At 46.3% G+C, this 14,006-nt stretch overlaps 1 protein-coding gene across 1 annotated transcript in view; it reads left to right on the top strand.

The window, feature by feature from the left end:
- Window positions 1–14,006, top strand: part of LOC126252503 (multidrug resistance protein homolog 49-like) — a 182,406-nt gene that overhangs the window by 124,138 nt on the left and 44,262 nt on the right. Inside the window, exon 10 of the mRNA XM_049953398.1 lies at window positions 681–884. Coding sequence (XP_049809355.1) covers window positions 681–884 — 204 coding nt within the window. The remainder of the gene's footprint in view (window positions 1–680; window positions 885–14,006) is intronic.

The following is a 14,006-nucleotide window of genomic DNA, read 5'->3' as shown; positions in this document are numbered from 1 at the left end:
TGCCTATCCGCTGCAGATCTTCCTGCATTTCGGTGCAATTTTCTAATGCTGCAACTTCTCTGTATACTACAACGTCATCCGCGAAAAGCCGCATGGAACTTCCGCCACTATCTACTAGGTCATTTATACATATTGTGAAAAGCAATGGCCCCATAACACTCCCCTGTGGCACGCCATAGGTTACTTTAACGTCTGTAGACGTCTCTCCATTGAGAACAACATGCTGTGTTCTTCTTCAGTCCAGCCCACAGCTGGTCTGATATTTCGTAGGCTCTTACTTTGTTTATCAGGCGACAGTGCGGAACTGTATCGAACGCCTTCCGGAAGTCAAGGAAAATAGCATCTACCTGGGAGCCTGTATCTAATATTTTCTGGGTCTCATGAACAAATAAAGCGAGTTGGGTCTGACACGATCGCTGTTTCCGGAATCCATGTTGATTCCTACAGAGTAGATTCTGGGTTTCCAGAAACGACATGATACACGAGCAAAAAACATGTTCTAAAATTCTACGACAGATCGACGTCAGAGATATAGGTGCTCTGAGCACCCTTGTACGCCCCAGGACAGAGGCTGGCCTCTTTGTGGTACAGGAGTGGGGAATAGCAGTATACTACAACTGGCAGCTGGGGCTCTGTCTACATAGACTGTTGGTAATATACGAGCTGCACTTTCACTGTAGGCTTCAGGAGAGCAGCTGGCGCTGGTGGTGCAGCTGTGCAGCGTGGTGTGGGCGAGCGCGCTGCTGTCGCTGTACTACAACTGGCAGCTGGGGGCACTCACCTTGGGACTGGCTCCGCTACTGATCTACGCACTGCTCTACCTGTCCAAAACTGTCTCCAGGAGACCCTTCGACGAGCTCGAGGAACTCAACAAGGCAGAGGCTGTGAGTACACAAGCTATTTCTTGATAGAATCACTAAACTAGTGTTAACTCACTCATATATCTCTGAGAGCAAACAAAATTCATTCCTTGCTACAGTATCTTACCAGTTACGGAAGATAAATTCTCCATCATCAAGCATCAAATACCTCAGCATCAAGATCCCATACTCTGAGTGTGTATTCCACATTGGTGTGTAGACTTCCCAAAACTAATAATTCTGCTCATAATCAGCCAACAGTGTTGTTCTCCATCAGCCGAAAGCAGGTAGCGTTACTGGTTTAGGGATCGTGCTATTCATAACTGGCCAATGGCGGATAGTTATTAAGTTCACTGTGGAAAATATTAGTCACCACCTCAAAAGAACGCAATAAAGCTGTGTAGGTGACGTAGAACTGGTACCAGGAAGTCATCTACATCTACATCTACATGATTACTCTGCAATTCACATTTAAGTGCTTGGCAGAGGGTTCATCGAACCACAATCATACTATCTCTCTACCATTCCACCCCGGAAAAGCGCGCGGGAAAAACGAACACCTAAACCTTTCTGTTCGAGCTCTGATTTCTCTTATTTTATTTTGATGATCATTCCTACCTATGTATGTTGGGCTCAACAAAATATTTTCGCATTCGGAAGAGAAAGTTGTTGACTGAAATTTCGTAAATAGATCTCACCGCGACGAAAAACGTCTTTGCTTTAATGACTTCCATCCCAACTCGCGTATCATATCTGCCACACTCTCTCCCCTATTACGTGATAATACAAAACGAGCTGCCCTTTTTTGCACCCTTTCGATGTTCTCCGTCAACCCCACCTCGTAAGGATCCCACACCGCGCAGCAATATTCTAACAGAGGACGAACGAGTGTAGGGTAAACTGCCTCTTTAGTGGACTTGTTGCATCTTCTAAGTGTCCTGCCAATGAAGCGCAACCTTTGGCTCGCCTTCCCCACAATATTATCTCTGTGGTCTTTCCAACTGAAGTTGTTCGTAATTTTAACACCCAGGTACTTCCAGAATGAGATTTTCACTCTGCAGCGGAGTGTGCGCTGATATGAAACTTCCTGGCAGATTAAAACTGTGTGCCCGACCGAGACTCGAACTCGGGACTTTTGCCTTTCGCGGGCAAATGCTCTACCAACTGAGCTACCGAAGCACGACTCACCACCGGTACTCACAGCTCTACTTCTGCCAGTATCTCGCCTCCTACCTTCCAAACTTTTCAGAAGCTCTCCTGCGAACCTTGCAGAACTAGCACTCCTGAAAGAAAGGATACTACGGAGACATGGCTTAGCCACAGCCTGGGGGATGTTTCCAGAATGAGATTTGCAGTCTGCAGCGGAGTGTGCGCTGATATGAAACTTCCTGGCAGATTAAAACTGTGTGCCCGACCGAGACTCGAACTCGGTACCTTTGCCTTTCGCGGGCAAGTGCTCTACCAACTGAGCTACCGAAGCACGACTCACGACCGGTACTCACAGCTCTACTTCTGCCAGTATCTCGTCTCCTACCTTCCAAACTTTTCAGAAGCTCTCCTGCGAACCTTGCAGAACTAGCACTCCTGAAAGAAAGGATACTGCGGAGACATGGCTTAGCCACAGCCTGGGGGATGTTTCCAGAATGATATTTTCACTCTGCAGCGGAGTGTGCGCTGATATGAAACTTCCTGGCAGATTAAAACTGTGTGCCCGACCGAGACTCGAACTCGGGACCTTTGCCTTTCGCGGGCAAGTGCTCTACCAACTGAGCTACCGAAGCACGACTCACCACCGGTACTCACAGCTCTACTTCTGCCAGTATCTCGTCTCCTACCTTTCAAACTTTTCAGAAGCTCTCCTGCGAACCTTGCAGAACTAGCACTCCTGAAAGAAAGGATACTGCGGAGACATGGCTTAGCCACAGCCTGGGGGATGTTTCCAGAATGATATTTTCACTCTGCATCGGAGTGTGCGCTGATATGAAACTTCCTGGCAGATTAAAACTGTGTGCCCGACCGAGACTCGAACTCGGGACCTTTGCCTTTCGCGGGCAAGTGCTCTACCAACTGAGCTACCGAAGCACGACTCACGACCGGTACTCACAGCTCTACTTCTGCCAGTATCTCGTCTCCTACCTTCCAAACTTTTCAGAAGCTCTCCTGCGAACCTTGCAGAACTAGCACTCCTGAAAGAAAGGATACTGCGGAGACTTAGTTGAATTGACAGCCTTGAGAATTGTACTATTTATCGAGTAATCGAATTCCAACGGATTTCTTTTGGATCACCTCACTTTTCGTTATTTAGCGTCATCTGCCACCTGCCACACCATACAGCAATCTTTTCTAAATCGCTTTGCAACTGATACTGATCTTCGGATGACCTTACTAGACGGTAAATTACAGCATCATCTGCGAACAACCTAAGAGAACTGCTCAGATTGTCACCCAGGTCATTTATATAGATCAGTAACAGCAGAGGTCCCAGGACGCTTCCCTGGGGAATACCTGATATCACTTCCGTTTTACTCGATGATTTGCCGTCTGTTTCTACGAACTGCGACCTTCCTGACAGGAAATCACGAATCCAGTCGCACAACTGAGACGATACCCCATAGGCCCACAGCTTGATTAGAAGTCGCTTGTGAGGAACGGTGTCAAAAGCTTTCCGGAAATCTAGAAATACGGAATCAACTTGAGATCCCCTGTCGATAGCGGCCATTACTTCGTGCGAATAAAGAGCTAGGCTGCGTTGCACAAGAACGATGTTTTCTGAAACCATGCTGATTACGTATCAATAGATCGTTCCCTTCGAGGTGATTCACAATGTTTCAATACAGTATATGCTCCAAAACCCCACTGCAAACCGACGTCAATGATGTAGGCCTGTAGTTCGATGGATTACTCCTACTGCCATTCTTAAACACTGGTGCGACCTGCGCAATTTTCCAATCTGTAGGTACAGATTTATCGGTGAGCGAGCGGTTGTATATGATTGCTAAGTAGGGAGCTATTGTATCAGCGTAATCTGAAAGGAACCTAATCGGTATACAATCTGGACCTGAAGACTTGTCCGTATCAAGTGATTTGAGTTGCTTCGCAACCGCTAAGGTATCTACTTCTAAGAAACTCATGCTAGCAGCTGTTCGTGTTTCAAATTTTGGAATATTCCATTCGTCTTCCCTGGTGAAGGAATTTCGGAAAACTATGTTCAATAACTCCGCTTTAGCGGCACAGTCGTCGGTAACAGTACCATCGGCACTGCGCAGCGAAGGTATTGACTGCGTCTTGCCGCTTGTGACCACTACATAAGTCATGGCACTGAAATGGTGTTTATGTGACAATAGGTTATACACTGAAGAGCCAAATAAACTGGTACACCTGCCTAATATCGTGTAGGGCCCCCACGGGCACGCAGAAGTGCCGCAACACGACGTGGCATGGGCTCGAGTAATGTCTGAAGAAGTGCTGCAGGAACTGACGACATGAATCCTACAGGGCTGTCCATAAATCCGTAAGAGAAGTGTGGTAGGTCCATTGTTGTTTTCTGTCCATATAAATGATCTTTTGGGTAGGGTGGATAGCAATGTGTGGCTGTTTGCTGATGATGCTGTGGCGTACGGGAAGGTGTCGTCGTTGAGTGACTGTAGGAGGATACAAGATGACTTGGACAGGATTTGTGATTGGTGTAAAGAATGGCAGCTAACTCTAAATATAGATAAATGTAAATTAATTCAGATGAATAGGAAAAAGAATCCCGTAATGTTTCAATACTCCACTAGTAGTGTAGCGCTTGACACAGTCACGTCGATTAAATATTTGGGCGTAACACTGCAGAGCGATATGAAGTGGGACAAGCATGTAATGGCAGTTGTGGGGAAGGCGGATAGTCGTCTTCGGTTCATTGGTAGAATTTTGGGAAGATGTGATTCATCTGTAAAGGAGACTGCTTATAAAACACTAATGCGACCTATTCTTGAGTACTGCTCGAGCGTTTGGGATCCCTATCAGGTCGGATTGAAGGAGGACATAGAAGCAATTCAGAGTCGGGCTGCTAGATTTGTTACTGGTAGGTTTGATCATCACGCGAGTGTTACGGAAATGCTTCAGAAACCGGGGTGGGAGTCTCTAGAGGAAAGGAGGCGTTCTTTTCGTGAATCGCTACTGAGGAAATTTAGAGAACCAGCATTTGAGGCTGACTGCAGTACAATTTTACTGCCGCCAACTTATATTTCGCGGAAAGACCACAAAGATAAGAGAGATTAGGGTTCGTACAGAGGCATATAGGCAGTCATTTTTCCCTCGTTCTGTTTTGGAGTGGAACAGGGAGAGAAGATGCTAGTTATGGTACGAGGTACCATCCGCCACGCACCGTATGGTGGATTGCGGAGTCTGTATGTAGATGTAGATGTAGATGTAGAAGAGTACGAACTGGTGGAGATCTCTTCTGAACAGGACGATGCAAGGTATCCCAGATATGCTCAATAAAGATCATGTCTGGGGAGTTTGGTAGTCAGCAGAACTGTTTAAACTCAGAAGAGTGTTCCTGGAGTAACTATGTAGCAATTCTGCAAGTGCGGTGTGTAGCATTGTCCTGCTGGAATCGCCCAAGTCCCTCGGAATGCGCAATGGACATGAATGGATGCAGGTCATGAAACAGGATGCTTACGTACGTGGCACCTGTCAGAATCGTAACTAGACGTATCAGGGGTGCCATATCACTCCACCTTCACACGCCCCACACCATTACAGAGCCTCCACTAGCTTGAACAGTACCCTGATGACGTGCAGTGACCATGGATTCATGAGGTTGTTTCCGTATCTGTATACGTCTATCCAGTCAATACAATTTGAAACCACACTCGTCTGACCAGGCAACATGTTTCCAGTCATCAACAGTCCAATGTCGCTCTTGACGGGACCAGGCGAGGCGTAAAACTTTGTGTCGTGCAGTCGCTCCGAAAGCCCATATCGATGATGTTTCGTTGAATGCTTCGCCGTTAGCACTTGTTGGACGCCCAGCATTAAAATCTGCAGCAGTTTGTGGAAGGGTTGCACTTGTTTCACGTTGAACGATCCTCTTCAGGCGTCTTTGGTCCCGTTCTTGCAGGATCTTTTTCCGGCCGCAGCAGTGTCGGAGATTAGATGCTTCACCGGATCCCTGATATTCGCGGTACACTAGTGGAATGATAGTACGGGAAAATCTCCACTTCCTCGCTACCTCGGAGGTGCTGGGTCCCGTCGCTCGTTGGCTGACTGTGACATTATGTTCAAACTCACTTAAATCTTGAGAACTTGTCATTGTTGCAGCAGCAACCGATCTAACAACTGCGCCAGACACTCGTTCTCCTATATAGGCGTTGCCGACCGCCGTGCCGTATTCTGCCTGTTTACGTACCTCTGTACTTGAATTCTCATGCTTATACCAGTTTATTTGGCGCTTCAGTGTATAAACAGCTCAGTAAAAGGGGATGATGTGGAGACATAACAGAATAATAGAAATGAGCTGTGTTTTCATGTGTCCATGACCACACTGTGAATGAAGTTGTCCTACTTATTGGTATATCAACGTATAGAGCCAGTCTGAGTCCCAAGTGGCCGTTAGGGTCCCTAAGCTGATAGAGTCGCCAGCATCACCTATGCGCAAACTTTCTGCAAAGGATGTGTCACAATTAGTAGCGGAGAATGTTATGGGTCAAAGTACAGGACAACAGAAGCGAAGTGTTCATTAAATACGTATTTGCCATTTGTGACATAATTGATAATTAGTTAATAGTGCCATTCAGTTCATTTGCCGATCCATGTTTACTGGAATATTTTTGCTTCTATTCTCGTACAGTTCTCCCATTTTGTTGTAGCCATTAATTATGGTCGATCATTGTACATATAATGTTTACGGATAAATAAATAATAAACTTGGGTGGCTCACACATTTCTGCAAGTATTTTGATCTGACGCTATTGCAGTAACAGGTCTGTCAGTTTAAATTGGTGTCGTCATCCGTAATCGAGCCCTGGGCCACCGCGTGGAAAGCAATGTCATAATGCAGCTACAGGAGAGGATTATTATGGCTTGGGTAAAATGCTTCTGATGGTACATTAACCTCAGGATTTTACGGTCAATAAATCGTGACCACTCTTCACAGCAAAATACCGAGCGCTTCGTCATGCTCAGTGATGAGGAATAAATAGTTTGCGAATACAGAATCATGCGCCCCAGCAAAGTGTGACTCCCCCCTATTCTCCTTCCCCACAGCATAGTCGACAGTGATATCCAAACAATGTGGTAGTAACTACTAACACTCAATTCCAGACCACAGTATTTAATAAGTCTCCCTGACTGCTCTTGCTCCATGCTAGTACACTGTTATTTTTCTGCCTTTTCAGCACTTTTGTGATATAGGCTGCACTGCATATTTACTATTTTCATAACGACGAACCAGCTGACGAAAGTATGCATGAAAAAAAAAAGACATTGGCGTTCGTTATCGAGAAAGAAAAGCACAGGAAAGGGAACGGAAAAACAATCTAAGACCACGAAAGTTTTTTTGTGAGTTTGTGCAAGCAGCGAAAAATCTTGTAAAGAAGTTATTTTTCTAAATAGAAATAGTGTGAACTATGGTGAGACCCTCCTACAACTACAACTCGCTCTTCGGGAGTTGATCTGTAGCTGGTTCAGGTAACAGCTTACTTTATTTTCTTATAGCCAAATTTATTTTGTTTCTACAAAATTAGGAATTTTTAATGAATAAATTAATTTTATTAGTGTAATTCTTTTTATTACAATCAGCAAAGATGCATGAAATGTATTTGCAGGTGCGAATAGAGTCTACCATCGACTGTATAATGGAATGACGACAATGAACGTTTGTGCTGGACCGGGACTCGAACCCGGTTTTCCCGCTTATCGTGAGCGGTCGCCTTGCCATTTGGCTAACGGTGCACGACTCACCGTCAGAACCAAGCTTCCATATGTCGTCAACCATGTCTACATTCTGTACTCGTACATTCATTATGTACATTCCCGTACTGGTAAGACATTTTACTTGAAAGTCGCTTGCCCCGTGTCGGCGGATAAATACGATATTGCAACGCCTGTGTCATTCCGAATGACGGTGCAGAGTCCGTTTGGACATGCATCCATGAATTACGGCAGTGTCCACTATCTGGCTCGTGACGATCCAGCCGCCTGTATGTCCGCGGTTTCGACCTTCACAAGAACGCCTTACTAATTCATTGCAGACTGGCGTCTACATCGACTTCCCTAAGCACCACGCGCAAATTTCTGTAGCGTCAAAAAAGTCGGATTTCCTTCTGTATATCATTACGCATTTCATGTAAGTGAGTTAAACGTAGTCACATTGACATTAAAGTGGTCTCACCAAGTCTCCAACGGAAGTCAACTAATGACTGGTGTCTGGGAGGGGTTGCGGGGGCGCAGGGAGAGGGGGGAGGGAATAGTGCCAAATGATTTTTCGCTTTATGAAAAATGTTCTCGAACCGCATCTGTCAACGCGGAATGTCCAGCGTGTCTACGGGGAATGGCGTACCACTCGCAATCATGTAACATTGTGTAGGAATAGTGGTTGTGAAAGTATTTTTTACCGACAGGGACCGTTGACAAGCGTCACATCTTGTCAGTGACAACCGTTTCAAACCGGACAGTAATTGATGTTAGTGAATGTAGGTCCTTCTCAATCAAATTTCGAGCGAACACTGCGAAAGAAACCACATACAGTGAACATTTGGCGCCCTCACGAGATGGCGTTGCTTCCAGCGGCAGCTAAAGCTACTTGGCATCGATAGCCCAAAAAATACAGAAACTTCACAGTAGCTGACTGCAGGTGTGTGGTGTGGATCGAGAGTTGCGATTTTGTCTCTCCTCAAATGATGCAAGGCTTTGAGTGCACTGACAACCCAATGACGAGTTTAACTTGCAGTGTATGGAGGATATAATTAAGGCCAGAAGTGATTCGGTGCTGGTTTGTAAGTGTTTTTCGTACCACTACTTGTTCACACTCATTTAGGTTATCGTGAAAATTAACCGCTTCTTATTTTAACATTCCCGGTGACCTAGTGTTTTCCTTTCTGTCGACTCTCCCGTCTTCCACGGTGACAACAACCGCGTGCACACGATTTCACACTTACTACATTCCTGGTTTGTCGAACACTCCAGCACGCTACTACACCTCAACTAGTGCGCTAATACATCGGATCTTAATCCCATAGAAAATATCTGTGCCTAATCTGAACACCAGGTGAAACGTAGCAATCAACATAACCGCAGTTAAGTAGTTGTACGCGATCTAATCACGAATGAGTGGCGTCAGCTGGTTATGGCATACTTGAAGAAACTTCCGAGATATCTTCCTCGTCGAATTCAGGCCATTACGAGGACTAGAGGGACTCTTGCAGGTATAAGCCTGATGTCTCCTGGGGGCCACAAATTTTTTCCAATGCTATTTGTTCAGGGAAGATGGTAATCACCATTGGACGACGGTGGATGGAGTTATTAGTTTAAAGAAGAGTAAATACGTCTTCGCTTCTTCTTGCACTAGTCTTAGCCACTGCATATAATGCTACTATGCGGCCTTGATGTTTGGCTCTTATTTGTTGTTTAACACTTAACCTACATGGACGAGCCGAGAAGTTGAATTAGGTTATGAACACGCTAACAATGGATAGAAGCATATGTATTATAGGTAAGCTTAACACATAACCCATTTGGTCGCAACAGAAAAAAATGAAGTCGTAAAATTATATGTTGAAGTGATCAGCATCTGAGTGTTAGAAATTTACTAGTACTGATTATAAAACTGAACAGATAGTGGCTAACCCAAGCCCAGGAAGCCACATACTTCATCTGCTTGAAGAAACAGGTTGCCAAACGCACCCACCCGACCACACACACACACACACACACACACACACACACACACACACACACACACACACACCGAAGTGCCCTGAGGCGCCAGCATTTGTTTAACAAAATCACCAGGCCAGAGTAAGAAAAGATTAATCTGTAGCACATTTCGATACCCATGGATTTCTCCCTCACACTGTGTGCCCCTAATTATCCCCCAGCTAGACTTACATGGCTCTTGCGATTAATTGGAAACAATAAGTTCAGCTATTAGCTCTGCGCGCGATGCTTTACAGATCGCTAAAACTTGACGCCTGCGCAAGTCAGACGATGCTGTAACGGGCCACAAGGGCAATATGGGTCTTCTGTTCGCTTTGAATGGTTTGTACGTAGATGGTTTGGAAGACTTGTGTGACCTGTGGGGAAGCTGCAGACAGACCACCGGTGATACAAAAATTCTTTATTAATTTATTCAGTTTAGATAATCTTTTGAGTGCCCTCTAATCTCTGGCACGGCCTTGTGTTCTCTGGTAATATTCCGGCGCTTTGGCTACAGGTGAGGTAGGACGGTGTACAGTGGATAGGCGCTGCCCGAGAGACAGCCCACCGAGCTGGCGTCTCCGGTATGCCCGGAGCTGAATTGTCAGTGGCGGACAAGCACCTCTCGTAGCTATATGCGGTACGGGGCAGTAAGGGTTGCCCCGTGGACGTCAGACTGCGTCACGCTTCAGTGCGCCCGAAGCATGTTTTTTTTCTGTTGTACTTTAGGGACGGCGGCAAAGTACGAGGCTGTCCTGGCGCCCAGATTATCAGGCAGCGGTTCGTGTCCCGGCGCTGGCAGAAGCGTCTGCGTCATCAGCGCAGTGCTGAACAGCACTGGCACGACGTCACATGTCTGTCCAGAACTGCTCAGCTGGTCGATTCCTGGCGAGCTGATTTGGTTGTGTATAAATAGTGCATCACCATGCTGATTTCACGCGAAAGTCGGAGTTTGTGCGTCAGGTCGAACGTTCTGGGACAGGACGACGACCCAGTTGTCGCACTCGGGGTGTAATACTTCCTGAAGGGTGGCCTGGCGTCAGCCATGCAGCGTGTCTTCACAGAGACGGTTGCGAAGCTGCTGACCGTGCAGTCCACTTCCCAGCGCCTGACTTCTGGCTGTAGTCTGATTCCGCCCTGGCCCTGCACTGCTGATTTAAAGTCTCATATATAACTTAACCCTTTACAACGCAAACTCAGCCAAGCCCCAACAGCCTAATGACAAAACACCATGCTTCTCGAAGAAGCGACCGACCACCGGAGATATCTTAATCACCACGTAACTCTCGCCTCAAAGAAGACAGTGTGAGCAAGCGACCAACGATGCATTTATCATAGAGTTTATCAAGGAGAAAAACAGTCGAGCATAAATACAAGCATACTGTTGAGGCCTGAGCCTAAGACAGGTCTCCGCAATCGACCAAGCGATATGCATGCCCGATATAATTCTGCAGTTCAGGTACAGCACCGTGCAGTGCGGGCTCCTGCTGGTAGTGGTTGACTGAGATGCTCCATGGTGTCCCACAAGCAGAGTTCCACAGCCAGTTACATAACGGGATCATAACACCCGTCATAGCCCACCCATCCAGAGCAAGTATAAACGCTCTCAGCTTATCTGGTAGCAGCATTCCTTCAGCATACATTTGACCGGCACAGCCTCCGCGCCAGTTATCAGTCGAATGTACGACTAAGATACTCCATTCCCATCGAGCAGTGTCAATAGCTGACCAAAGTTTCGGATCTGTGATCTGTCAGCAAGTTCTGATGATTCTGGGCTTTGAATGGCGCCCCCTGGAGCGAAGACACTCAATGGTCACCACAACCTGATACTCGAGTCAGCCTCAGAGGTTCCTGATTTCAACTCGGTGCGCCTTCACTCCTCTGCCACTCGTCAAGGGCCTTGGGCAGCAATCAGCAACCACTGACCTTGTCAAACCAAGTAGCTGACGCACTACTGGGTTAGCAAGGATGCTGTCACTGTCAGCTGCTGTTTGTCTCAGCATTTCGTTGGGAGGCACATCCCCTACCTACTAGCCACTAAGGCTCCTGGGCAGCTTTCGTTGAAGTACTGTATGAAATGCATCAAATAATAAAGAATGTCCCTTCTGAGTAAGCACTCTTGACTCCGCTCTCGCTATGTTACTGAGAACCCATACTTTAACTTACCGCTCATATCTGCATCCAGAACCGCCCAGCCTGTAACAATACTTTAGGGATGTGAAAGGAATGAAATATGGACTAGACCATATCAAAGTTTCTATTCGCTATTGCCCAGGAAATTGTTGTTCACCCTTCGCTGATTGTAGGTAGGATCACTACGTTTGGGAAGGCGATATGGAAAGTTGTAATGCACGCTTACTGTATGCAGCCTTCTTGTTAAGTTTCATGATGCCTTAAGATAGAAGAATACGCCTCCGAAACTGGTATCGTTATTAATAAACAACATAGTGTTAGAGGTGGAATTTTATTTAGTGTAAATAATAACTATTATGCCTGACTCACTAAAGGATAAGCTCACAAAAATTCTCACGTAATATGAATGTCGCAAGAAATCTCCATATCAACTACTGAACTCTGGGGCATTACCCAGAGCTGTTCAAAGGTGGATTATATTTACCTTTCATCTTCCTATTTTTTTTTCATTTCAGAGGTCGTTCAAATGGGCAGGAGGTGCAACTTGGTACAGAATCGTTCAATAGAGTTGAGTATGTACGTCAAAATAAAAGTTTTTCCACAGAATTTTTGTTGTTGGACGGCCTCTCGTCAGCCACCCCACCCAAAGGTTCAGATGCAGCCTTATGATGCTCTCTAGGCGAGGAGCAGGCTATGTGCAACACACACATTAGACACTCTCTTCCCTCATTTCCATCGACAGCACAAACACACATCCACCTACTATTAAGACAAGTTATCTACACTACTGGCCATTAAAATTGCTACACCAAGAAGAAATGCAGATGATAAACAGTGTATTCATTGGACAAATATATTATACTAGAATTGACATGTGATTACACTTTCACGCAATTTAAGTGCATAGATCCTGAGAAATCAGTACCCAGAACAACCACCTCTTACGCCTGGGCGTTGAGTCAAACAGAGCTTGGGTGGCGTGTACAGGTAACAGCTGCCCATGCAGCTTGAACACGATACTACAGTTCATCAAGAGTAGTGACTGGCGTATTGTAACGAGACAGTTTGTCGGCCACCATTGACCAGACGTTTTCAATTGGTGAGAGATCTGGAGAATGTGCTGGCCAGAAAGGCCCGTACAGGACCTGCAACATGCGGTCGTGCATTATCCTGCTGAAATGTAGGGTTGCGCAGGGATCGAATGAAGGGTAGATCTACGGGTCGTAACACATCTGAAATGTAACGTCCACTGTTCAAAGTGCAGTCAATGCGAACAAGAGGTGACTGAGACGTGTAACCAATGGCACCCCATACCATCACGCCGGGTGATACGCCAGTATGGCGATGACGAATACACGCTTCCAATGTGCGTTCACCGCGATGTCAACAAACACGGATGCGACCATGATGATGCTGTAAACAGAACCTGGATTCATCCGAAAAGATGACGTTTTGCTATATGTGCACCCAGGTTCGTCGTTGACTACACCATCGCAGGCGCTCCTGTCTGTGATGCAGCGTCAAGGGTAATCGCAGCCATGGTCTCCGAGCTGATAGTCCATGCTGCTGTAAACGTCGTCGAACTGTTCGTGCAGATGGTTGTTGTCTTGCAAACGTCCCCATCTGTTGACTCAGGGATCAAGACGTGGCTGCACGATCCATTACAGCCATGCGGATAAGATGCCTGTCATCTCGACTGCTAGTGATACGAGGCCGTTGGGATCCAGCACGGCGTTCCGTATTACCCTCCTGAAACCAACGATTCCATATTCTGCTAACAGTCATTGGATCTCGATCAACGCGAGCAGCAATGTGACGATACGATAAACCGCAATCGCGATAGACTACAATCCGACATTTATCAAAGTCGGAAACGTGATGGTACGCATTTCTCCCCCTTACACGAGGCATCACAGCAACGTTTCACCAGGCAACGCTGCTCAACTGCTGTTTGTGTATGAGAAATCGGTTGGAAACCATCCTCATGTCAGCACGTTGTAGGTGTCGCCACCGGCGCCAACCTTGTGTGAATGCTCTGAAAAACTAATCTTTTGCATATCACAGCATCTTCTTCCTGTCGGTTGAATTTCGCGTCTGTAGCACATCATCTTC

The sequence above is a fragment of the Schistocerca nitens genome, chromosome 4, assembly GCF_023898315.1.
Source record: "Schistocerca nitens isolate TAMUIC-IGC-003100 chromosome 4, iqSchNite1.1, whole genome shotgun sequence".
In the NCBI taxonomy this organism is placed as follows: domain Eukaryota; kingdom Metazoa; phylum Arthropoda; class Insecta; order Orthoptera; family Acrididae; genus Schistocerca; species Schistocerca nitens.
Note: the sequence above shows the minus strand (reverse complement) of the source record. Positions and strands in the feature narration are given on the sequence as shown.